This window comes from Pituophis catenifer, unplaced genomic scaffold (assembly GCF_029215685.1).
Source record: "Pituophis catenifer annectens isolate HBS135680 unplaced genomic scaffold, rPitCat1.0.hap2 SCAF_1, whole genome shotgun sequence".
NCBI classification, from domain to species: domain Eukaryota; kingdom Metazoa; phylum Chordata; class Lepidosauria; order Squamata; family Colubridae; genus Pituophis; species Pituophis catenifer.
This window is the reverse complement of record NW_027256881.1, coordinates 18,401,095-18,427,857: the sequence shown is the minus strand read 5'-3', so window position 1 is coordinate 18,427,857 and position 26,763 is coordinate 18,401,095. Positions and strand designations below refer to the sequence as shown.

The 26,763-nt window shown below is 42.0% G+C and overlaps 1 protein-coding gene across 1 annotated transcript in view; it reads left to right on the top strand.

Moving 5' to 3' along the window:
• TMEM132E (transmembrane protein 132E) overlaps window positions 1-26,763 on the top strand; it is a 280,216-nt gene that overhangs the window by 230,268 nt on the left and 23,185 nt on the right. Inside the window, exons 2-4 of the mRNA XM_070946164.1 lie at window positions 6,560-7,466; window positions 10,944-11,084; window positions 24,925-25,117. Coding sequence (XP_070802265.1) covers window positions 6,560-7,466; window positions 10,944-11,084; window positions 24,925-25,117 — 1,241 coding nt within the window. The remainder of the gene's footprint in view (window positions 1-6,559; window positions 7,467-10,943; window positions 11,085-24,924; window positions 25,118-26,763) is intronic.

Sequence of the window (26,763 nt, the reverse complement as noted above, 5' to 3'; positions counted from 1 at the left end):
TATTCCTTTTTACTTTTTATGTATTCAAATTATGTTTATACTTTTACCTGTTATCTTTTATATGCTTGACAAATAAATTTATGATTATGATATAGTATTCCAAAGCAGAATAACAGAATTATGGAGTTGGAAGGGACTTCTAATCCAGCCCCCTCGTTTGAAAGAATTCTGATTGAAAAGGGTACAAGAGGTGATAATGAGCAAGATTTGAAAGTACAGTGTGGTATTATGCCAAGGAGGGGGTTTATTGTAGAGATTTTTTGCCCTTCAGCATGCCATTGAGAAGTGTATGGCCATGGGAAAGAAAGTTTATTGTACATTTGTTGAAGTCAAGCAAGAATAGGAAAAGTTGAAGGTTAGTTATTGGACGCTGTAAGAGATGTATACAAAGGAAGGAAAACATACAAGAATAAATTGAATGCTTTAGTAAATGGTTCCACAATGAGCTGGAAGTAAAGCAAAGATATGTAATATCCCTTTGGTTGTTTAATGTATAAGAAGTTCTGGTTGGTGATATTGGAGATGTATTGGTTGGAAATGAGAATGTATTTGTACTTTCCTATGCAGATGGTGCTGTGTTGCTGGCAGGAAACCGAAATCATTTGGAGAGAATGTTAGATAGATTGCATGATGGCAACAGGGAGTACAGATTTGAACATTAATGTGTCAAGGACTAAAATAGTTTGACATGGAAAATGGACTGATTATTTATACCTTATACAAAAAAGAACGAAAAAATAGAGCCAGTGGATGGATTTGTGTTCCTTAATGGAATGTTTACCAAAGATGAGAAAATGTATGGAGAAATGGTAAGAAATGCAAATATTTGTGGAAAAGTACTCCTTCGTTTGTTAGTGGTGACAAGTAATGAATATCCGTGAAAAGGAACGAAAATTCTAGGTATAATATGTTTCTTCTGTCCACTTTGTTATAGGGGAGCGAGCACTGGGTGTGGCAAAAAGAACACAATAGTAAATTGAATGCTTTTGGAATGGAATGCTTAACAGTCGCTGTGCTAAAGCTAGAAAAAATAAGGTCAAGACTGTGGATTGAATACGAAAGTACATAAACAAGTAAAACTGAATATGCTGGGGTACTTTAGTTGCACAGAGAAAATGGATGAAAATTGAATTACAAAATACATACATAAAAGTTACTCCAGAAATTGCTCTTCTATGGAATATGAAAAGAAGGGTAAATGCTTGGATATATGGAAACCGAATCAATTAACATTATTCAGTTATCTTTTTTTAAAATGGGTTTGTGAGTAAAATTGACCTCATAAAATTGACTTTATGAGCTGTGGTGGCACAGTGGTTAGAATGCAGTACTGCAGGCTAACTGCCCATTTCCAGGAGTTCGATCCCGACAAGCTCACTGTTGACTCAGCCTTCCATCCTTCCGAGGTTGGTGAAATGAGGACCCAGGTTGTTGCGGGCAATATGCTGACTCTGTAAACCACTTAGAGCAGAGCTCTTCAAACTTGGCAGCTTTAAGACTTGTGGACTTCAACTCCCAGAATTCTCCAGCCAGCTATGCTAAACTATGCTATGCTGGCTGAAGAATTCTGGGAGTTGAAGTCCACAGTTCTTAAAGCTGCCAAATTTGAAGACCTCTGGCTTAGAGAGTACTTAAAACATTACGAAGTGGTATATAGGTCTAAGTGCTATTGCTGTTTTCATCCCTGGTGCCACATATCTTGTTCTAGACTTGCCTTCTGGCAATGTAGGTTTCTTTCCTGCTGGTTTATCTGATTTTTATCCCGCTTTTGTTATTTTATAAGTAACTCAAGGCAGCGAACAAAATAGTTCTTTTTCCTCCTCCTATTATCCCAACAACAACTCTTTAAGTACATTGGGCTGATTGGAGAATGATTGGCCCAAAGTCACTCTACTCTGTTGTCTTTCATGGTCTCCTTGTTTCTAGCCTTGGTGCCTTGACCACTAGGCCAAACTGGCTGGCTCTCAAATTAACTAAGTTGCTCTGATCAAAGCCACAGTGTGGCTATGCTGATAAGAGTTGAAGTGTAACACTATCTGGATAGTTTGGGGATGCTCCATCTCTCATTAAAAACACCACTAATTTTTAACAGCATGGGAAACCTTTTAAAAAAGATGTTGGCTTCTAGCACCAAAATATTTTGTGTTCCTATCTGTGGACTGGAATCCTTCAGTGCCAGTATTGGATTCAGGGGTAGGAATCCCTGAGTTCTGTTCAAACACAAACACTTGTTTCCTCTTTACAGATGTTTTGTTAGGAGCTATAAATATGCAGCCACCATCTCTGTTGTACCAAGAGCGGCTGATTGAAGGACACAATCTGCATGCATTTAGGAGGGTTAATGAAGGTGTTTGCGTATTAATAGCTCTAATTTTTCCTCTGAGGCTGGAGTTCAGGGAGGGCAAGCTAAGTCCTCCCTTGTGCAGCTGCTTCCAGCACTTGAATGGTGAAAGGTGCCAGTTAGTGGACCATTCTCCATGGCTTCTTCTAGCCCCAGAGATAATCGGAGCCTCCTACGAACGCACAGTTGTGTTGATGATCAAATGAGGCCCCTGATGCTAAGAGAGACAGGAGGAGGCCGTGTGGCCAATAATGCTTTGATAATAAGGTAACGAAAAATGTTTAGAGTGGTGTTGCTGCAGGCCAGATTCTTTCAGACTGGAGGACTCTTTTGGACTAGAGAATAGATAACCAGGGACCTCAGGGCCAGATGTACATGTCCTCCCACATGCTCCTCCATTTTGTGACTTCTTGAAGCCCCGTTTGAGCCCAGTTGTCCAAAATCAATGACGAAGTTGTCTGACATTCTGAAGTGAGTAAAGAGTTCCTGCGGATTTTACTCCGCTAGTCATTGCCGACTTAGGGGGAGGTGCTCATCTCCATCTCAAGACCATTGAGCCAGTGCTGTCTGAAGATATTTCTGCATGAGGCCAACATGATGTCACAGAGTGCTGTTACCTTCCCACAGAAGTGGTGCCTATTTATCTACTTGCATTTGTATGCTTTTGAACTGCTAGGTTGGCAAGAGCTGGGTAAGAACGGGAGCTCACCCCGCCATGTGGAGCTCGGGTCTCAAACCTGGGCTGACAGCTTTCCAGCTGACAATCCCAGCTTCTTAACCACTGAGCCGCCAGGCTGCCCCCATTTTCAGAAGTGGGAACCTACCAAATTATAGGGTAAGCTCCTGAAACCCAATTTTTCTAATTTTAAAAAGACCCAACACTTATCTTAAACCGGGGGGTGGTGAGACAAGAAAATCCTTTCTCCCCTCTGCTTCAGCCCCAAACAGTAAGATGAACTTCACCCTTTTGGAGGGCATTCACGATTGGGGAACACTATGTTGAAATATCCAATATCTTCTTAAAAACTTGCAGTGTTGGAGCATTCACAACTTCTGGAGGCAAGTTGTTTCACTGATTAATTGTTGCAACTGTCAGGAAATTTCTCCTTAGTTTTAGGTTACTTCTCTCCTTGATTAGTTTCCACCCATTGCTTCTTGTCCCGCCTTCAGGTGCCTTGGAGAATAGCTTGACTCTTTTTTCTTTGTGGCAACCCCTAAGATACTGGAACACTGCTATCATGTCTCCCCTAGTCCTTCTCTTCATTATACTAGACATATCCAGTTCCTGCAACCGTTCTTCATATGTTTTAGCCTCCAGTCAAGATATATGGGATGTGTAGTACCTCCCACATTTGTGGAATAGCCTGACTTTCTCCTCAGGATATCTGCACTATCACCTTACTGCAGTTCCATATAGGGGTTAAATCTGTTTTATTTCAACATTCACCCCTAGCTGTTCCTTTGTTTATTTGATCTACAGGTAGTCCTTGACTTATAACTGTAATTGAACCCACAATTTCGATCATACAGTAAGTCATGATGCTCATAAAGCATGCTCACTATGAGACCAGACCTGATTTTATGACTTTTTTGCGGTGCTTATTAAGCAAACACATTGTTTGCTATGAGAGGGTTTTTGCCGCAAATCACAAGTAAATGCCAGTTTCTGGCAAAAACAGGGCACTGCAAACAGTTGTATATTTGCCAAGTGCCTAAAATACAGTGATGTGATGGAGGGGCAGACATCATAATTCCCATTTTGGGGTGTGTCCTATCTTTGAAAATTCACTAAATGACTAGCTGTATGTCAAGGACTACTGTATACAGCCAGCCATCTTAAATATGTGACTGGAGAGGGCTCACAATAAAATAAATAAAATACATGTAAAAATGAAAACACACAGTAGCCAAGCACCGTAAAAACCACCATCAGCAAGGCCAAGAGACTGGTTCTCTTGGGGTTCCAGACCCAGGCATGAATTTTCAAGGCTTACGAAAGGCAACAGGATTCTGGCCATTCTAATTTCAGACAAAATGATGTTCAATAGGATGGGGTAGGTTCCACTTACCTTTACTACTGGTTGGCAGTGGGGGTGCATGTGCAGATCACCCATAATGACGTCGTGGCAGGTGGGCGGAGCTTCCTGCTGGTTTTACTACCGGTTCTATTGAACCGGACCAAACCGGAAGCAACCCACCACTGGTGCCATGGCAGAAAAGACTCTCCTTCTTGGCCTTGCCAGCCAACACTATTTAGCTTACAGGTGTCAAACTGGCAGCCCGCGAGCCAGATGCATCATGCTACGCCAGGCCCACCCCAGCTCCTCGAAGGAAAAAAATACTGCAACGTGACGCAGCGAGTTTGACACCCGTGATTTAGCTGATAAGAGCCAGAACATGGCCCTCCTGTCAGCCCCAGTAGGACAGGTAGGAAACATAGGGAAGATTAATTGTGGGTGTCTGCCCATGAAGTAGACTTCAATGTCAAAATAGCTGGCATTCACTCTCAAATAACAGACAAGGCCAACTGTTTCCAAAACAATCTGAGCAATTGGTATAATTTACGTCAGTAATATTAATTTACATTATTTGCATCATTACATAATTGACTTCACTTGTATACACTCAAGTAAATCATGTAATTAAACTGTACGCTATAGATATGAATGGATGCAAATGAAGTTATATCAAATTGGATTTAATGCACATTTAGGTGTAACAGATATTCCTTCTTTCAACTGATCCATAAAATTGAGGCTTTTCTGTGTACAGAAAATGAGTTTTGTTGTTCAGAATGTCCAGATTGGCCTGGGAAATTTGGGACTTGTGGTCTTAAGATACTTGATGAGTGCTACTTTAATCAGAGGGTGTTGTAATGAAAGGTTAAGAGTATGAAGGCAGAAGTAAACAGATTAGCCTTTCCCTGTAGCAGGAAGAGTTTGGAATGGAAGAATAGTAAACAAGAGCATGTGTGGAAATAAAGTTAGGATGTTGGATTTGGAGTAAAGAAATGTAATGTTTGTTCTGCCTTAGTCAAGGAGTTTATTGGTTGACTATGGACCAGTCACTGTCTCTCGGCCTATCACACAGCATTGTCGTCTTAAGATAAATCAGAGAGTAGCAGGTACTGGCTTCCTTGGACTCTTATCCAAAGAGGCCAAGAAAGTCAGTCTCTGATATTTCTTAAGACAACAATGTCTTAAGAACAATCTTTTTTTGTTTTTCTTGAGACAACAATGGTGTAAGACAACAAGGGCTTAAGAACAATAAATTCTTAAGACAACTTATTTAAGTCTAAATAAATTCCCTTTCCTCTCTTCTTTTTTTAAAAAAAGATATAACGTTCAATATTCTTTCAACCAGTGGTGAAATCCAAATTTCTTTACTACTGGTTCTGTAGCATGGTGTGGCTTGGTGGGTGTGGCAGGGGAAGGATACTGCAAAATCTCCATTCCCACCCCACTCCAGGGGAAGGAAACTGCAAAATCCCCATTCCCTCCCCACTCCAGGGGAAGGATACTGCAAAATCTCCATTCCCATCCCACTCCAGGGGAAGGATACTGCAAAATTCCCATTCCCACCCCACTCTGGGACTAGCCAGAGGTGGTATTTGCCAGTTCTCTGAACTACTCAAAATTTCCGCTACCGGTTCTCCGAACTGTTCAATGTTTCCGCTACCGGTTCTCCAGAACCTGTCAGAACCTTCTGGATTTCACCCTTGCTTTCAACCTTGGCAACTTTAAGATGAGTGGACTTTAATTCCCAGCGTGCCAGCTGGGGAATTTGGGGAGTCGAAATCCACACTTCTTAAATTTGTCAAAGTTGAGAAACACTGTCCTGTTCTAAAACATGGTGCTTGTAGGGTATAACACAAAGATTGCATCAGATTGTACAATAACCAACCATGAAGTATCACTTAAGGACTGAAGGGAATTCTTCAGTTGATGTAAAGGATTGAAACAATTCCAGGATTAGATTTACTTTTTACGGCACTTTGTAGGACAGAGGTGGGGAACTATGGCCCTTTTATGACTTGAGGACTTCAACTCCCAGAATTCCTGAGGCATGCTGGCTCAGGAATTCTGGAAGTTGAAGTCCACAAGTCATAAAAGGGCCATAGTTCCCCACCCCCGTTCTAGAGGATAGGGAGTATATAAAAGATGGTCAATACTAACAGCCAATGACTTCATGTTATTTTTTTTATCCCTTGATTTCCAGCTCAGGCCAAAGTCCCCCTGACAAGCTCAGAAGCTCCAGAGGCCTCCCAGCCTCCTGTCGCTGCTGTTCTTCCAGTCAGTTACAATCTTTCCAATACCCGCTTGGCATTCTTCCTGAGAGAGACGCGGCCGATACCAAGGGGAAACAATATCCTTGGCTTGACCCGGTCGGAGCCTTTCGTTGTGTTCCAAACCAAGAAACTACCTGTGCTCAACGTCTCTTTGGGACCGTTCAACTCAGGCCTCGTGCTACCCAAGGAGCTGCTGCAGCCCTCAAGCACTCTGGAGATACCAGAACGCCTGACAGTGAACTGGAAAGTACGGGCTTTCATCGTTGGCACACGGGTGCCAGCCAACCAACCCACAGCCCAGGTGCTATTCTATGTGGCCGGACGTGACTGGGATGATTTCGACGTGACCGAGCGGCTGCCCTGTGTGCGACTCCATGCCTTTCGTGAGGCCCGTGAGGTCCGGGCCTCTTGCCGCCTTCGGGGCAGCCTGGCCACCTGCCTAGCCCAAGCTGAGCTGCCTCAAGCTTGGTTTGGTCCCGCTGCCGTGCCCCTGGGGCGGAGGAAAGTGGTGGAGGACATTGAACCAGGTGGAGATGTACAGCAAGCAGAACTCTATTACACGCTTCACGCCCCCGATGCAACGGGGGAGTGCGGGAGTGAACCAATGGGACGGAGAGGCGGGGCCGGGGCACGGATTGAAGGTCCCACCCAGCACCCTCTCCTGCGCATTGGCAGTCTGAGGCTGGTTCAGCCGCCGGCCACACAGCCCTTGCAGGAGCAGCGTCTGGATGACAGCATCTTCATCCGGCTACCTGAGAAACCTCTCAAACCTGGCGAGGTTCTCAGTGTCACCCTGTACCTGATGGGCAACTCAACGGTTGAGCACTTCATGCTTAGGTAAGCACTGCCTGCAGGGACCGGGGTTGTTAAAGGATCCAGAACAAGCACAGCTCTCCATCGCTGTTGGCGTGGTGGCATCAAACCCTGAACACAGAAACAAGATTACCTAGGCTTTAGTAAGGAGTTTTAGTGAAACAATTCATTTTGGAATCGATGGAATTGAATATTCATAGCTCAGGATTGAAATGAGGGGTCCTTGGTGCTCTCTCAGGTGCTAAAACTGATGATATTGCCTAGTTTGGTAATGAACCTGCAGGAAAACAACCAGGCTCAGACAGCGCTAAGGACCCCTCATTTTGAAATCTTGGAAAGCTGCCGTAGGAAGCTCCAGCCTTTTATTAGTGAATTCATTAAAGCAGAATCTCTTTGAGTATTTGAATCTGTTTTTCCTGTGCTTTTTGCAAGCTGTCGTTTATACATTAGTATCAAAGCCTTTTCCCATCTGTTGCTTGTTTATGTCTAGTTCCTGCCTTTTCTTTCTGAGTCTCCCTTGCAACCTCTCACAGGAGCATTGTGGAAGGTGTGGAAGGTTCTTATATGCAGACTTCTAACAAAGTCCACAGCAGTCGCTATCTTGTAGACCAAAAATGAACAATCTGGAGCCTGGATGTTTTAGGCAGCAGGTGGGAGGAGGGAAGTGCCAAAAAAGAACTTTGCAGCTTTGCTGTGCAAATTCGGCTTTTTGTCTGTTGTTACTTTTGTTAAATAAGTCAACAGTAAGTGAATGCCTAAATGTCTATATTAGTATAGACATTTAGGCATTCACTTAGTCAGTGGTGGGATTCAACCGGTTCGCACTACTTTGGCAGAACCGGTTGTTAAATTGTTGGTTGGCCCCGCCCCACCCCTTCCAGAAGTCCCCCTGCGGCCTGTTTTTGCTCCCAGGAGGCTGCAGGGTAGCCTGCTGGGCCCAAAATGGGGCGTGGGTGTGTGTGCCCCCCATCCCCCGCAGCCTGTTTTTGCTCCCAGGGGGGTGAGGAGCCCGCGTACTGACTGTCACACCCCCTGGCCACACCCACCCAGCCGGTCATTAGGGCAGAGAACTGGTTGTTAAATTATTTGACTCCCACCACTGTACTTAGCCGAACACAGAAGACAGTATAGGCCAGTGATGGCTAACTTTTTTGCCGTTGTGTGCCAAAAGGGGGAGTGTGGGGGGTCGCGGGCATGTGTGCCCACATCCATAATTCAATGCACCCTCCCCTTCCGCGCATGCGCACACAACCCCCCCGCGCAACCCCACACTTTTTGCACGTGATGGCCCAGGGAGCCCGGTAGGCCATTTTTCGCCCTCCCCAGGCTCCAGAGGCTTTCTTGGAGCCTGGGGAGGACGAAAACGGCCTCCCCCACTCCCCGGAGGCCCTCTGGAGGCGAGAAACAGCCAGTTTCCTGAGTTCCGGTGGGACTGGAAGGCCCAAAAATCAGATGGCCGTCGCGCGCATGCGTGCTGGAGCTGAGCTAGGGCAACACTCGCATGCCCACCAATATGGCTCTGCGTGCCACAGTTGGCACGTGTGCCAGAGGTTTGCCACCACGGGTATAGGCCAAGAACAAGAAAAACAATTCATATTCCAAACACAGAAATTCAGAGACTGATACGTAGATGCAAATAGATTGTTTTATTCATTCATGTTTACTCCTGTGACAGGGTTGGGCTTTTGGCAAGAATTTATCTTCACGTTTTCCCCATAATGATACTCAAATGTGGTTGGAGTCTGTTATTGTTTGATTCATGGGTTAGTTTATATATACTCCAGTTTTTCCATCAAATAAAGCATGAAGAAGTTTGTTATAAATGTTAAAAATTCTAAACAAAATAAATTACAAGGCACTATAAGCTGTGAACTTAAACAGTGGACATGAGCATCCAAAATGATGCCGTGGTTATATCTTTTTCAACTCCTGTAAAAAACCAAATCTGGTGCCTAAGAAGTAGGAGAGTGTTCCAATAATTGGGTACCATATGCAGGGTTGCAGAAATCCAGATGGCCACTTGAGGACAGCAAAGGCATGTACAGATAATCCTTGATTTAAGACTAGTGGCTTAGTTTATAACCTGGTTCCGAAGTTCTGATGGCCACTCCCCCAACTCCCGTGATCACATGACCACGTCAGGCACTCAGCAATTATGTCCATTTGCAGCATCCCACAGTCACGTGACCACATTTTACAATCGTTTTGCTGAAAATTGGTGTTTATTTCTGGTTTTTGGCCATAACAGCCCATAGTAAATCATTGGTTCTCTCTTTTTTTTAAAAAAAATAATTTTTATTAAACAGTTTTTGGGGGTTTTTTTGAAAACAAAAAAGAATCTTTTACAATCTTTTTCTTCTTTTCAACAATTTCGCATCGGTAAACATTTCTTACATATCCATTTTTTCTTCCTTATTTCAATTTATCCTTTATACATATAATTCTAATATTGATTTATTTACATATATACATATAGATAACAGTGTACACAATTTCATTCCTAAAATCTGCATCTCTTCTGTTTCCTCTTGTTTGTTACTGTATTTCCACTCCTATATCTTCCTCATTTACTCTTTCTTTTTTATTATTTTATTTATTTATTTAATTTATATACCGCCCTACTCCCGAAGGACTCAGGGCGGTGAACAGCCAAACAATAAAAATACATAGATACAAAATTTAAAAATAAAGTAAAATTGATTTAAACAAATTTGGCACAAATTTGGCCCAATTTCCTTGCCTTTTATCCCTCTTCTCTAACCATTGATACCATTTCTCCCACACTATATAATATTCTGTTTCCTCCTTTTCTTGTATTTCCTTTGTAAGTTTGTCCATTTCTGCACACTCCAAAACTTTTCTAATCAGATTGTCTTCTGTTGATATATTGTTATTTTTCCAATTCTGTGCATATATTATTCTTGCTGCTGTTATAGTATATATAATTAAATATTGTATTTTTTTTCCATATGTCCCTGGGAGTATTTCTAATAAAAATATTTCTGGCTTCATCTCTATATGCTGTTTGATTATCTCTTCTAATTGTATTCTAATTTTACTCCAATATTGTTTTGCTTTGGGGCATTTGCCTTAGAAAAAGTGATCACTACAAAATCACTGCCTTAGAAGAAGTGATCACTTAATGATCACTACAAAAAAATATATAAAGTCGGTCAGATAGGTGACCCAATTTATGGCCATCATAGCTTATGACCGTGATGGGCAGGCTCTATTATGGTCATAAATTGAGGACTACCTGTAGATTGCCATCTTATGTCCCTCCTGAGATGGCAGCTCTTTCCAAGAACTCAGGTGCTGTAATAACAATGGCCCTACCTCTTATAGAAGTATAGCCAGCTACTCACTCCGAATGTGGTTTTTTCAGTTTAATAAGGTGATTGAGTATTACGCCCAAGGAGATGCAGAGGGAGAGAATGGAGGGACCTAACTTGAGGGTCCTTGAGAAAAAGATGTTGCTTTCTCTTTCTTGTTGCTTGGCAGGGTGAAGGCCAAAAAAGGGGTGAACCTGCTCAAAACCAGATCCAGTCACCACGAGTGGCTTGTGAATTCAGAATTTCAGACGGGCAGCAAACACTCCACTTCAACTGTTGAAGTCGCATGGATTGGTGGAATTTTGCCCAGGTAAGCTTCTGGATTTTAAGATTCTGCTCCATTTACCCATTTTCTGAGTTGCAAGATCTTAGAAAATGTGCTCCCTTTATTTTCCTGAAATGTAAGCATATTTGTAATTCAGGATGAAAAAGATTTCAAGGAGTCTTTGGGGAAATCGAAGTCCCAGCAGCTCCTGTGAGCTGAAGTTCAGTATGTCGGGAAGCTGTTGATTTGGGGAAGCGGCAAAATTCATCACTTCCCCTGAGATGAAGGCAAGGCTGATGCACAACTTGGGACTTCCTCTGAGTTTTGCAGAAACTAGGACAAGCCCCACCCCACAGCCCGAGCAGAACTTTAAAAAATAATAAAGCTATCTCTGATGGAATGTGAAACCTAAAGCGTGGATCAAAAGCCGAGTTTCTCTGTAAGAGAAATCTTCTTGGAGATGACGGAAAAGCCTTTGTAGTGGGCTTGTTTCATGCTGAGTTCCTCAAGGAAGAAAGAGCCCAGATGAATAGCTTCAATTTCTCTGACTCTGAGATATATGGAAATGAAAGCTGGGAAGCTGGTAGGGAGGAGTCAGACAGCGCTGATGCTAAGCAGACCTCAAAAACACCCAGCCTAGAATTAGAGTCTGGTTCTGCAAGTACCAGAGTTAAAATGTAGGCTATTTGTGGAGGGAGATGAGTAGTTACAAGGTACTTAAGTCAGATGCAGAAATAAACTGTTGTTTGTCATATCTATTTTTGAGACTAAAAGGGAGTGATGTGTATGTATGTATGTATGTATGTATGTATGTACAGTGGGGCAAAAAAATATTTAGTCAGCCACCAATTGTGCAAGTTCTCCCATTTAAAAAGATGAGAGAGGCCTGTAATTGTCATCATAGGTAGACTTCAACTATGAGAGACAAAATGAGAAAACAAATCCAGACAATCACATTGTCTGATTTGGAAAGAATTTATGTGCAAATTATGGTGGAAAATAAGTATTTGGTCACCTACAAACAAGCAAGATTTCTGGCTCTCACAGACTTGTAAATTCTTCTTTAAGAGGCTCCTCTGTCCTCCACTCATTACCTGTATTAATGGCACTTGTTTCAACTTGTTATCAGTATAAAAGACACCTGTCCACAACCTCAAACAGTCACACTCCAAACTCCACTATGGTGAAGACCAAAGAGCTGTCGAAGGACATCAGAAACAAAATTGTAGACCTGCACCAGGCTGGGAAGACTGAATCTGCAATAGGCAAGCAGCTTGGTGTGAAGAAATCAACTGTGGGAGCAATAATTAGAAAATGGAAGACATACAAGACCTCTGATAATCTCCCTCGATCTGGGGCTCCACGCAAGATCTCACCCCGTGGGGTCAAAATGATCACAAGAACGATGAGCAAAAATCCCAGAACCACACAGGGGGACCTAGTGAATGACCTGCAGAGAGCTGGGACCAACGTAACAAAGGCTACCATCAGTAACACACTACGCCGCCAGGGACTCAGATCCTGCAATGCCAGACGTGTCCCCCTGCTTAAGCCAATACGTGTCCGGGCTCGTCTGAAGTTTGCTAGAGAGCATCTGGATGATCCAGAAGAGGATTGGGAGAATGTCATATGGTCAGATGAAACCAAAGTAGAACTGTTTGGTAGAAACACAACTCGTCGTGTTTGGAGGAGAGAGAATGCTGAGTTGCATCCAAAGAACACCATACCTACTGTGAAGCATGAGGGTGGCAACATCATGCTTTGGGGCTGTTTCTCTGCAAAGGGACCAGGACGACTGATCTGTGTACAGGAAAGAATGAATGGGGCCATGTATCGTGAGATTTTGAGTGCAAACCTCCTTCCATCAGCAAGGGCATTGAAGATGAAACATGGCTGGGTCTTTCAGCATGACAATGATCCCAAACACACCGCCCGGGCAACGAAGGAGTGGCTTCGTAAGAAACATTTCAAGGTCCTGGAGTGGCCTAGCCAGTCTCCAGATCTCAATCCCATAGAAAACCTTTGGAGGGAGTTGAAAGTCTGTGTTGCCCGGCAACAGCCCCAAAACATCACTGCTCTAGAGGAGATCTGCATGGAGGAATGGGCCAACATACCAGCAACAGTGTGTGCCAACCTTGTGAAGACTTACAGAAAACGTTTGACCTCTGTCATTGCTAACAAAGAATATATAACAAAGTATTGAGATGAACTTTTGATATTGACCAAATACTTATTTTCCACCATAATTTGCAAATAAATTCTTTCCAAATCAGACAATGTGATTGTCTGGATTTGTTTTCTCATTTTGTCTCTCATAGTTGAGGTCTACCTATGATGACAATTACAGGCCTCTCTCATCTTTTTAAGTGGGAGAACTTGCACAATTGGTGATTGACTAAATACTTTTTTGCCCCACTGTATGTATATAAATGGATCTTCTCATCAACATGAATCCTTTTGAGCCAGCCTTAAAAACCGTGAGGACTAGAAGCTTAGTTTTTGTTTTAAGTAAATGCAGTGACATAGCCAGGGATCCACTCAGCTGCTACAGTGAATAGATCTTAGGGATGGGGTTTTTTTGGGGGGGGGTGTTTGGGAATATGCAAGAGATCTCAGTTTGAATCTCTGATGTATTGAATGGTGAGGGTGGTAGGGTATAGAGCAGGGGTGTCAAACTCGCATTATCACGTTGTCATCATATGACGTATTGTGACTTTTCCCCCCTTTGCTAAACTGGGGGTGGGGGTGGCCAGTGCGTGACGCATCTGGGCCCGCGGGCCGCAAGTTTCACACCCTTGGTATAGAGGGGTGTGAAACCCCTATCGGTTTGGACTGGGCTCCTCTCCTTCCGGCCCAGCTCCCTGAATAACGTTTGGTAAATTACTGTTTCTCAGTTCAGCCTACTCCACCAAATGATGGTGAAGATAAAGTGGCCACAGAATCAGATATACCATCTTGGGTCTTAAGAGAAGAGGTAGGTTATAAATTGAAATAATAGTAATAGGTGTAAGCATAACAGTAATAATCACAATAACAAAACTACCAGCGAGGAAGAGGAGGAGAGGAGGACTCAAATTGCACTCAATTGTGTAGACCTCAATGGAACCACATCTACAAGGAGGGAAGTAAGCAATGGGGTACGCCAAGGTTGCATTTAAGCCCAGTATTATTCAACAACTTCATAAGCAATTTAGATGAAGGGATAGGAGGGGAACTTGTCAAACTCCTGCAGAAATAACCAACACCCCAGAAGATAGGCTTGAGATCCAGGTGGATCTTGACTGATGTGAACACTGAGGTCTATCTAATAAAATGAAATTCAGTGTAGAGAAAGTAAGCTTTTACACTTAGGCAAGAAAAACCAAATGTACAGATACAGATTAGGTGAAATCTGGCTCAATAGCAGTAACTGTGAGAGGGATCTCGGAGTCCTAGTGGATAGTTACTTAAATATGAACGAGCAGTGTGTGGCAGCAGCCAAAAAAGCCAATGCAATCCTAGGTTGCATTAACAGAGGGATAGAATCAAGATCACATGATTAGTGGTATTAGTACCACTTTATAAAGCCTTAAAAGATCACACTTAGAATACTGCATCCAATTTTGGTCACCATATTATTAAAAAGAAAAAATGTAGAGACTCTGGAAAGAGTGAGGAAAAGAGCAACAAAGATGATTAGAAGGCTAGAGAGTAAAACATATGAAGAACAGTTGCAGAAATTGGGTTTGGCTAGTCTAAAGAAAAGAAGAATTAGGTGTGACATGATTCCAGTATTTGAGGGGCTGCCACAAAGAAGAGGCGGTCAACCTATTTTCCAAAGGACCAGAAGGCAAGACAAGAAACAATGGATGGAAACTTATCAAGGAGAGAAACAATCTAGAACTAAGGAGAAATTTCCCAACAGTGAGAACAATTAAGCAGTGGAATGGCTTGCCTTCAGTTGTGGATGCTCCATCACTGGAGGTTTTTAAGAAGAGATTGGACAGCCATTTGTTTGAAATGGTATAAGGTCTCCTGTTATTTTGTAAAGAAGGAGGAGGGGGAGATAATTTTTATTTCCTTGTGTTGTGACTTTAGGGTCTGTGAAACTGAAACTATGGTGGGTTGTAATTGACTGAATAAGGCATTTTCTTGTTGCTGCTATTCTACAAGACCTGGGAGATTTGCTGTGATACAGGGCCAGCACATGCCACAATTTATGTTCATTAGGTATTTTTAGCTGTAAAGAGATGAAGAGGTTGGCCATGAACCAGCAGGAATCTGGCTGGCTGGCTCACTCTCGGGCTGCAGATTAAATTCAGCCTTGAAAGGTTAAAGTGGGCGATGAAATTAAAGTGATTACCATCACCTTTTAAGAAAACACCCTGATCAAATCTTACAGCAGTGTGAAAGGAAAATGACTTTGGAGTACTGGTTTTCAAATCCCTTAGCCTTGCTCCTTTTTAGAAGTTTGAACATCAAAGCTTTTGACTGTCGTGACATTTCAATTCTCAGCATCAGTTCCACTGCTGAGAGCAGATGATGCTTTCTGAGGAGAGGCTGAACAGAGAAGTGGAAGGAGTGAGGAGTGATGGGACAATCAGGAGGAGAAGGGTGTGTCTGTGCTCCTCGTTGGATTTCTGTTCCTCAGAGGAATCGGGACGTAACGTGTAATTTTTTTTGGATTGTAAAATGTTCTAAAGGTTATAAAGGACACCCCATACAGAAGATTTAAGTGAGCAGCACATTCCTCTTCTCATTCTATGTGTAACCTCGTTTCTAAATCTATTTGTTTTCTGAGTCCATAGAATACTGACCAAGCAGGCTGGATTTGCACAGAACAAGGTTGACCCCAGACAAACTTAGCATGAAGTGCAAATACAGCCAGAAGGTCTTTTAATCTGAGCTGATTAACCTTGTCTGGACACATCTTAGGTTTTGTCTGCATTTGGCCCCACTATTTCCCTCTGGTTCTAGGGGTAAAAAGGAAAAGAGCCTGCTGGATTACACCAAAGATTTTCTAGCATACTTTTCCACAAAGGAGAAATGGATATCTCCACTAGCAAAGTCAGGTGGCAATGCTGACTTTCTGAGGCTTCCCCAAGCCAAGATCTGTTTGAGGATAATAGGGCAGAAATAGAGAGTCTCTGGACAGAGAAATTGATTCTTTACCATCATGGTTAATAAAATGAGCTGATCTGAATCAAATCAAAAGTCCATTTTATCCAATTCCTTCTTTGTTGGCTTTGATTAATCTGCATCCTGGAAGCTCAAACAGAGGGCATGAAGGCAACAACCAACCTCTGTTATATCTCTGTGATGCAGATGTGTGGACTTCAACTCCCAGAATTCCTCAGCCAACATGGTGGCTAGGGAATTCTGGGAATTGAAATCTGCATTTTAAAATTGCCTAAGATAGATAAACACAGGTCTAGTGTCTAATATTTAATTCAGAGGAGGGTTTCAGCAGGTTCTGACCAGTTCTGGAGAACTGGTAGCGGAAATTTTGAGTAGTTCGGAGAACCGGTAGTAAAAATTCTGACTGGCCCCACCCCCATCTATTCTCTGCCTCCCAAGTCCCAGCTGATCAGGAGGAAATGGGGATTTTGTAGTAACCTTCTCCTGGAGTGGGGTGGGAATGGGGATTTTGCAGTATCCTTCCCCTGGAGTGGGGTGGGAATGGGGATTTTACATTATCCTTCCCCTGCCACGCCCACTGTGCCACGCCCACCAAGCCATGCCACGCCCACCAAGCCATACCCATAGAACTGGTAGTAAAAAAATTTGAAACCCACCACTGATTTAATTATACCTGTATCTTCTATAAGGGAGATGGGTTGTTTCTAAATACGATAAATAAATATGAATACTTTTATTTCCACATGAAGGTTTGATTGCTAGGTATTACAACAGGAAGCACTATAAGAGGAGGAGAGTACAGTGGTGGAATGTTGCCGGTTCGGTGATCGCGCACTTTGCACCTGTGCTTCGTGCGCATGCACAATTTTACAAATACTAACCTTCTGTGTTACCACTTGGGAGTAACACAGCTGAGGTGCGGCAATCTGCTCTGCCGCGCCAGTCAGCTGAGAAGATAAAGGTAAGTAAAACGTAGTGGCGGACCAACCTGATCGTCGGAGCAAACTGGTTCCCTCCCAGCTGATTGTTGGAGCTACCGGTTTTCTCGAACCGGTCTGAACCGGTAGAATCCCACCCCTGGGAGAGTATTATGTGTAGGGAAGCTGATGAGGAGAGGTTGGACCATCTTCATCAAGCCATAACGTTCAGTGGATAAATTTAGGCTTTCTTTTGCAACCTAATGATTTTCAAACATGCTGAATTACAACTCTCCCACCCAGCAGGAGAATGATGGCAGTTAAGGAAGAAATTACTTTCTCTGCGAGGAAGCTCAATGCCCGTGAACGGTAGAAACAGGACATGAAAATGAATTATATACAGAGAAGGGCTACCTTGGCATATGGAATTCCATTTAGCTGTTAACGGATTAACAGAGCTCCCCTCTTCTCATCGATTTTGATCTAATCCTTCTTTAAAGCCAGCTGAAACACAGGCTACAACACCTCTCAGAATGCTTAGCAGAGAACCCTTCTGTTGCTTTATCCCTTATTGTGTCATTTTCTAGTGTGACATTTTATTCTATGCAGCAATATAGGGACACCTGCAGTGTTCTATGATTTGCTGATACGGTAGACGTTACGTTCACTTGCAAATCTTTTGCCTTTCTGGATTGGCAGAGAGCAGCCCTCATAAACCTGGCACCTGCCAGGTAGGATTTGGGATGGCTGGATGTTTTGGGGGAGAGAGAGCAAAAGTTTGGAGAAGACTGATTCGAAGAATAACGCCTTTAGAAAAAAGCACTTTCTGTGTAGGCAGAGCAAAATGCCTTTAGGAGTTGCTGATTTGGGGGCTGGAAGCTAAAACATAAAAAGAATGATTGCTGGAATAGTTGAATGAAAAGAAGAACTAGGGGTGACATGGGGGGTCAACCTGTTCCCCAAAGCACTAGAAGGCAGGACAAGATGCGATGGATGGAAATTAATCAACGAGAGACGCAATCTAGAACTAAGGAGAAATTTTCCCAAGTACCAGAAGGCAAAACAAGAAACAATGGATAGAAACTAATCAAGGAAAGAAACAACCTAGAACTAAGGAGAAATTTCCCAACAGTGAGAACAATTAAGCAGTGGAATGGCTTGCCTTCAGTTGTGGATGTTCCATCACTGAAGGTTTTTAAGAAGAGATTCGGCAGCCATTTGTTTGAAATGGTATAAGGTCTCCTGTTTGAGCAGAAGGTTGGATGAGAAGACCTCCAAGGTCCCTTCCAATTCTGTTATTTTGTAAAGGAGGAAGAGAAGAGAATTTTTATTTCCTTGTGTTGTGACTTTTAGGGTCTGTGAATTGAGTATTTCTAGTTGAATGAAAAGAAGAACTAGGGGTGACATGATAGCAGTGTTCCATTATTTGAGGGGCTACCACAAAGAAGAGGGGGTCCACCTATTCTCCAAAGCATTAGAAGACAAGACAAGAAACAATGGATGGAAATTAATCAACGAGAGAAGCAATCTAGAACTAAGGAGAAATTCCTGCCAGTTAGAACAATTATAGGCAGTCTTTGACTTATGACCACAATTGAGCCCAAAATTTATGTTGCTAAGCGAGAAATTTGCTAAGTGAGTTTTGCCCCATTTTACCATTTTTCTTGCCACATTTGTTAAGTGAATCACTGCAGTTGTTAAGTTAGTATCATGGCTCTTAAGTGAATCTGGCTTCCTCATTGACTTCGCTTGTCAGAAGGTCGCAAAAGAGGATCACAGGAACCCAAGGCACTGCAATGTCATAACTACATGCTTGTTGCCATGCATCTAAATTTTGATCACGTGACCACAGGGATGCTGGAACGGTTGTATGTGTGAAAAATGGTCATGTCACTTTTTTTCAGTGACATTGTAACTTCAAACGGTCACTAAATGAACTCTGTTGGAAGTCGAGGACTACCTGTAATCAATGGAACAAGGTGCCTCCAGAAGCTGTGGATGCTCCAACACTAGAGATTTTTAAGAAGAGGTTGGACAACCATTTGTCCAAAAGGATACTGGGTTTCCTGAGCAAGGGGTTGGACTAGAAGAATCCAAGGTCTCTTCCACCTCTGTTATTTTGCTGTTAAAGTCTGGGTAGGTTAAAATAATAGTCTGAGTCAAACAGTAAATAGCCATTTGAGCAAATTACAAGAATAGAAAGGAAATGCTTCTCATTCTCTCCCTTCCCTCTGCCGCTGCCTCATTTATGGCAGTGATAATGGCTGTGTGCAACACTTCCCTATCAGTGCAATATCCTTGGTGAATGGCTTTCCCACATCGATTGCACCCTTACATAGGACAGATTCATTACTTTGGCACTGTGGGGATGGGGGCACTGTTGGGTTGTGAATCTGTAGTTTCCATAAAGCATAAATTGTGTGGTACGGGGCTATAAACAGCTGGGCTACTTGGATGTGCCCTCTTTCTCCCATTAATTAGCTAATTGCCTAACCAATCCAGGATGTTTCCTCTTGTAAGCAATTTATTTTATTTTGTAAGCTACAGTAAAGCCATTTATCTTGACTCTTCTCATCCCTGGAATTCTCTTCTAACATGCTGCCATTTCTTTCTTCTAAAATGTGTCCTCAGAATTTGAATTATCCCTGAGTCTTTTGACTTAATTTTTTTGGGTCCCTTTTCTATGTTTAGTTCAGATGATAAATCAATACTTGGTGTTCCCCAGAACTTATGATTGACTAGTTGCCATTAATAGCTTGCTTCATTTGTTCATTCATTCATTTGTTCATTCATTCTTTCTTTCATTTGTTCATTCGTTCATTCATTCTATTTATAAGCTTCCTACTACACATACAATTCAGTTCAAATCTTTATTGTCAGTGCACAACATATGTACAATGAGATTGGTTGAGCTCCCTCAGTGCACCCCCCCAACACAATACAACTCACAGTGAAGACAGAAAATTCCTAACCCAATAAATCATATTAACAAAACACCCAGTCCTATTGCACCAGTGCGTGACCAGTGTGAGACACATACGTGACTCTATGCAGCTTACTTCTTCAATTTAGTGTTATTCCAGAGATGCAAGGTCCATTTTTTGGATCAACAAAGCCCACTTCTCATGATCAAAGGCAGCAACCAGGTCCACCCGGATGATTTCCATGTCCGTCTTAAATGTATCCTGCCACCTTTGCTTCAGTTTGCAATAAAATAAATGCAATAGGTAAAATACAAAATGAAATACATAGCTGCTGGGCATCCTCCAAACAATTATCTCATCCCATCCATGCTGGCAGTGGAGGCATGCTGCGGATCCCATCAATCAAGGAATTCTGGCTGGTGGGATCCGGGAGACGTTCCCTTTCTGCTGTGGTTTCTACCTTTCATATCCCTCCCCTCCCTGAGGTGAGATCCACAACTCACCCTACTGATCTTCCATAAGGGTCTAAAAACCTGGTTCTGCCAGTTGGCCCGGGGCCCCAGTGGGGAGTGCACCATTTTGGAGGTGGCTCTTGGATTAAGAAAAGATCTCATCTCCCACTGTGTAGTTCATGCTCCCCTCCTCCCCATCTTTTAACTGTACTTACTATTGTTATTTATTATTTTATCATTTTAATATTTATCAGTTCTAATGTTTGTAAGATGCCCAGAATCGTCTCTAGACGAGATGGGCAGTAAACGAGTAAGAGTGAGTAAGTAAGTAAGTAAGTTGTCAGGGTTCCAGGTAACACCCCCAATGAAAGAAAACTCCAAGGCTTGAAATTCCTCAAACTTCCATTTTATTAGAGATGTCACATCCAGGACATTAGAGATTGGCACATCCAGGAAAATCCGAATCTGAAAGCTTCCAGGTTTTCCCCGCCCAAAGAAAAGTCCAAGTCCCTGCCTAGCACCCACATGTCCATCACATGGTCCAATCAAAGCACCGTCCCAACTGGAGATGCCTCCCAGTCACACCCCTCTAGGTGCAGGGCAAGATGTCCTTGACTCTCTGAGAAAGGAATGTTATTACGACTATATATAACCCATGCTCCATACAATCCCGCCTCCCAGTTTCCCCACAGTACTAAATGTGGCAGACCTGAAGATCCTACGAAAAAGATGGCTTCCAGGCCTGACGTAAGTAAGCAAGCAAGGAAGCAGGAGCGATGAGTCCAAGAGGACTATCACATTGTGTACTAGTCTCTCTGGGGCAATCCCATCCCATCCTATTCTTTGTCTATAGATTTATCTAATCCCATTTTACTATCATTTTAAATTAGAGGATGTTGTATTTTGTGGTGATGGGTTCCGTATCTTTGAAGTATTTTCTTTGCTCAGATCTGATAGTTTCCTTTTTTTCCTTCATGGGACGATCCCAGATTGTAATATACACCTGCAGAATGGCCGTAACAGGTGCATTGAGAATAAATTCCACTTGCATTCAGTTGTACACAGGGATTCAATCCTTTTAGATCTTGCTGCTTAGCACAACAAGATCTAAAACTGAAAGGGTATTACAAGGGTTGCTTCCCAGCTGATAAAAGATTCAAGAGATCTGTCAACAGCCAACAGGAAGCTTCTTCATTATCATTGAAAAAGCCCACTGTCTAACTGTTCCATAGGAAGACATTTAAGTAAGGAAATAAAGAATATTTCACCTTAATGGATGTTGGGGATATGTTGGCATTAGGTGGGAAATAGGTCTGTTGCTGGGATTTTTGTATCCTGATCTCTTTCTTTTTTTTAAAGAAATCTTGTTAAAGAGATTCCATGAGAATGCTTGAAAAAGCAGTTCTTTTTTGGTTTTAGGCAGATGTCAGAGCCTACGACAGGACCAGAGGTTAATAAAACACAATTGCTATGGTTACCCAGTAAGTTTTCCCTGAACAAGCAAACTGCATGATGGCATAACATGATGGTCTGGTTCATAAAACATATATTTTTATTTAATTCTGTTTTACTGCTGCCCAGTTCCAGAATTATTAAGACAATGGTGGGGTTTCCCCCACCATGCTAAATCACCGATTATATAACCTACATTAGCTTATAACACCATATAACTGAACTCATTGTTCAGCCTGAGTATAGTTCTTGCTTACCAAGTAGTCCTTGACTTATGACTATAATTAAGCCTGGAATTATGGTCATACGTTGTGCCAGTCCTTAAGTGAGTCACCATGAGATCATATCTGATAGTATAGCCTTTTTTGAGGAAGTCATTAAGTGAATTGCCATGGTTGTTAAGTGAACGCCACAGTTGCTAACCAAATCCATTGTCCACAAGGGGTTGTTTTTTTGCCAGAAACCGAAAGTAAATGTCAGTTTTAGTTTCCACAAAAAAAATTGTAAATTGTAGTCACATAATTGTGGGACACTGCAGTCATAAATGCAGGCTAATTTCCAAGACCCAAAATTATAGAATTGTAAACTGCCCAGAGTCACTTGGTTGACTTAAGTAGCTATGGAAATTGAATAAATAAAATTAAAAAAAAATAGCAATAGCACTTATATACCACTTCATAGTGCTTTACAGCCCTCTCTAAGCAGTTTACAGAGTCAGCGTATTTCCCCCAACAATTTGGGTCCTCATTTTATTGTCCTCAGAAGGATGGAAAGCTGAGTCATCCTTGAGTCAGTGAGAATCGAACTGCTGGCAGTAAGCAGAGTCAGCCTGCAATACTGTATTCTACCATAATTTTGAAGTGTCATTAAGCAGGGTAATTGTAAGTCAAGGACTACTTGAAACACATTGAATTATACCTCAAGAACAGTGTACACCTGCATTCAGATAGTCCTGATTTTTTTTGGCAAATCATTAAGGATTTGGGGCCTGGAGGTTAGGTGAGCCCATGTTATGTGGGTTTTATTTATTTTTATTTATGAAATTTATAGACTGTTCATCTTATTATTCTCAAGAGCATTTTTGTTTCTTTTTGCTGGTCCAGAGCACAATTTATTTTTCGCTGTTTATTTATGATAGCTTTTTAAAAATCTTACAGTAGCATCGCAGCATTATGAGTGCAAGTTCTACAAGTTGATGAATAAATGAATACATTAGGTATTTTTTTCTGCCTCTGAAGAATAACATCAGAAGGGTCAAACTGGTTTTTATTTAAAAATGTGATGACTGGTTTCAATGAAAGAGAGGGGAGATTTGAGAATGGAGGCCGGGAGGGCTGACCAAGTAGAAAAAAGCATGGAGAAGATATCAGCTAAATATCCCCATATCACCACAAATATCTTAAATCTTTTCTCTAGCAGCAATTTTGGAGCCATAGATTGACAGGCAGTTATGGAGCAACTAAGGGGCCCAAGAGAAGATACCGCACTTACCACACAGCAACAAAGATGATTAGGGGACTGGAGGCTAAAACATATAAGGAACGGTTGCTGGAATTGTCTAACTTTGAATGGTCACTAAAGAAACTGCTGTAAATCGAGCATTACCTGTACTGTGTTTAGCTTGCTATAATGCTTACATTACTTTCTTGTACTTCCTAGTTTAAAATAATAGCGATAGCATATAGACTTATATATCATCCCATAGTGCTTTACAGCATTCTCTGGGCGGTTTACAAAGTAGAAGCATTATTTGCATGTTGCCCCCAATAATCTTGGTTCTCATTTTACCAACCTCGGAAGGATGGAAGGCCGAGTCAATGGTTAACAAGGACAGATTTTGGTAATCAGGAATCTATGCAGGTGGTGCCAACCCTCACCTTAATCACTGAGTAGGTGGTAGCTGATAGATTGGAGTTATTTCACATTTTTGCATAAGCTTTTGACTTGCTTTCAGTTGAAGAGGTGTGTGGATTGCTGTGATTGCTTCCTTTCCTCTTTCCCTCTTAGCAGATAAATAATTTTCAGTCACCGCATTTGACTTAGTTTCGCATTTTTATTCTGTTTTCAACATTCTATTATAGTCTTTCAGTGGATAAATAACTTCTAAAGAAGATTGCATGCAGTCCAGGTACTTACATTTAGAATGTTTTAGATAGAACTAGTAATTCTTCCACAGCGTGCAGTCCCGTCTAAGTCTTACTGAGGACAACACACAAAGCCTTATTTCTAGGCAGAGTAACAGACTTTGCTCTTGAGCAATTGATGAAGTAATATTTTTTTAAGTAAACCATTTTATCAAGGGCTAATCTTTTTATAATGTCCAACAGCTTATTACCCGGCAACCTGAATACTGCAACAGTAATGTAATAAATATGATACCCTGTTTCCCCCAAAATAAGACAATAAGCCTTGATAATAAGCCCAATCGGGCTTTTAAGCACATGACAATAAGGCCAAGCGCTTATTTCAGGGTTCAAAAAAATATAAGACAGGGTCTTATTTTGGGGGACACAAGTTATTTTGTCAGGGATGCGCTTTGATGAGGGGGAAAAAAAAGAATCCAGAAATGTTTGGAGAAATAATATTTGTTTCTTTAAAGCCTTGCAATTCGGCTAGTAAGGTGAATTAAAGATCAATAAAATGAGAGAATTCCCATTTGACAATATAGTATAAAAAGATGTTGCATACAAAGAAAAAGGGGATGTGGCAGGAGAAAAAAACAATAACAACCAAATATTCACATAGCAATTTAAGGTTCTTGTACTGCTTAGACTGCTGGGCTGGCTACTGGAAGATGATTTGAAGAGCTGTAAAATTTCTCAGAAGGGCTAACATTAGACAAGTTTCTCTCCTCAGAAAGATGAGGTAAAGATGAGGGGGTTGGAGGCATGAGCATCTTCCAAATATGGGAAGAAATTCTAATATTTGTCTTTCTCTCTGGACTGAATGCTCTGTCCCTCCCCACCTCCCCACCCTCTCCTGTGGCATCAGGTGTCATCCAAGCCCCTTTCTTTCCTGGCAGGGACCAGGACTCGCCCTATGAGATCATGCAGCTGGACTTTGAAATGGAGAACTTCACCAGCCAATCCGTGACTCGACGCATCATGTGGCATATAGACTATCGGGGTCGTAACCCACCGCCTGATCTGGAGAAAGCTGTGACTGAGCTGACAGTAATTCAGAGGGACATCCGTGCCATCCTTGCCCTGGCCATGGTGAGCTTCTTTCTTAGAAGCAAACTAGAAGATAGTTCAGTTCTCTGCCTGACTATTATCTTAGACCTGAGATATGCATTCAAATCAGAGGTGGGTTTCAGCAGGTTCTGACCAGTTCTGGAGAACCGGTATCGGAAATTTTGAGTAGTTCGGAGAACCGGTAGTAAAAATTCTGACTGGCCCTGCCCCCATCTATTCTCTGCCTCCCAGGTCCCAGCTGATCGGGAGGAAATGGGGATTTTGCAGTAACCTTCCCCTGGATTGGGGAAGGAATGGAGATTTTACAGTATCTTTACCCTGCCGCGCCCACCAAGACACACCCACTAAGCCATGCCACGCCCACCAAGCCATACCCACAGAACCGGTAGTAAAAATTTTGAAACCCACCACTGATTCAAATGCTTGGTCTAATTCCTCTAACTTCATTTTATGGGAACTATGGGACTCTTAATTCAGGGTTCAAAGTAGAGATACCTACGTATGATAGGTGATATCATACGTGGGTATGATATGAATTAAAATTGATACTGACTTTAAACATTCTACATAATCTTTGCTTGATCATTTTGATACAGAGAAATAACTAAAACATGTCTTAGTGTGATGAATGAAGGCAGCTATGCTTCAGTTTCTTTAACCAAAATTGGTTGAAAAAACACAATTAGTTGGATCCAACCATCACATTCAGCGATAAATTACAGTATACAGTACAAAGCATATTAGTTGGCTTCATACAGCATGCTAACTCTAAATCAAGCAGATTACTTAATTGCTTAGTCTGGCGTGAACCTCTTCTTAAAATCAATATAAGAGTTTTGATATAAGAGTTTTATCCGGCTTTTCTTTGGGGGCGGGCGGTGTTAAACACATATGCTTTGCTATTATGTTTGTTTATATTAATGTTTATATATGGAAAAATAGAAAGATGAAGGAGTATTAAATATGTTTGGAGCCTTGGATTATTAATAAAAATAATAAAGGCAGGATTAAAAAAATCTAATAAATAAATATATGGAGGAATTTATGCCTCCCCAATTGTTAATATCAGAACAACTTAATGTACATTTACACTCTGGGAAGCAGTGAAAACAAGTTTTTTGGAATAAGTTCTGTGAATGTGTCTTTATGTTCTCAAGTTTATTATCCTAAACATCAGGGAATAACTCTCAAAAAATTATGCCATCAAAATAACATTTCCTAGAGGAGTCTTGCCTAATCTGGTGCCTTGCAATGTTGATTTTCCAATCCCATAATCTCTAACTGCATGGCTAGCAGCTACCACAGTTGTAGAACACAAAGTTGGGAAGAATTCCCTGGGCTCAAGCATTCTTGTAAAGGTTAACAGCATCTCAAACAGACTTTCCTGAATGTTGTTATCTTTTAATGATCCCGTAGTCCCTTGCATCGGGGTGGAGTCGGGGCAACTAACTGAATGGAGTTGAGTGTTCACTGGCTGGATGTCTTCCTGTCGCCAATGTGGAGTTCGCAGCAGATATTATCTCTTTGTGTCCAGAGAGAGAAATATCTGCCGCTACCTAGGATCAAACTGACAGCTCCTGATTGTGAGGCAAGAGCTCTACCTCTAGGCCACCACACCACTCTAAACAGACTTTCCTGAATGTCCTGGAGAAATGAGCTCATGAGGA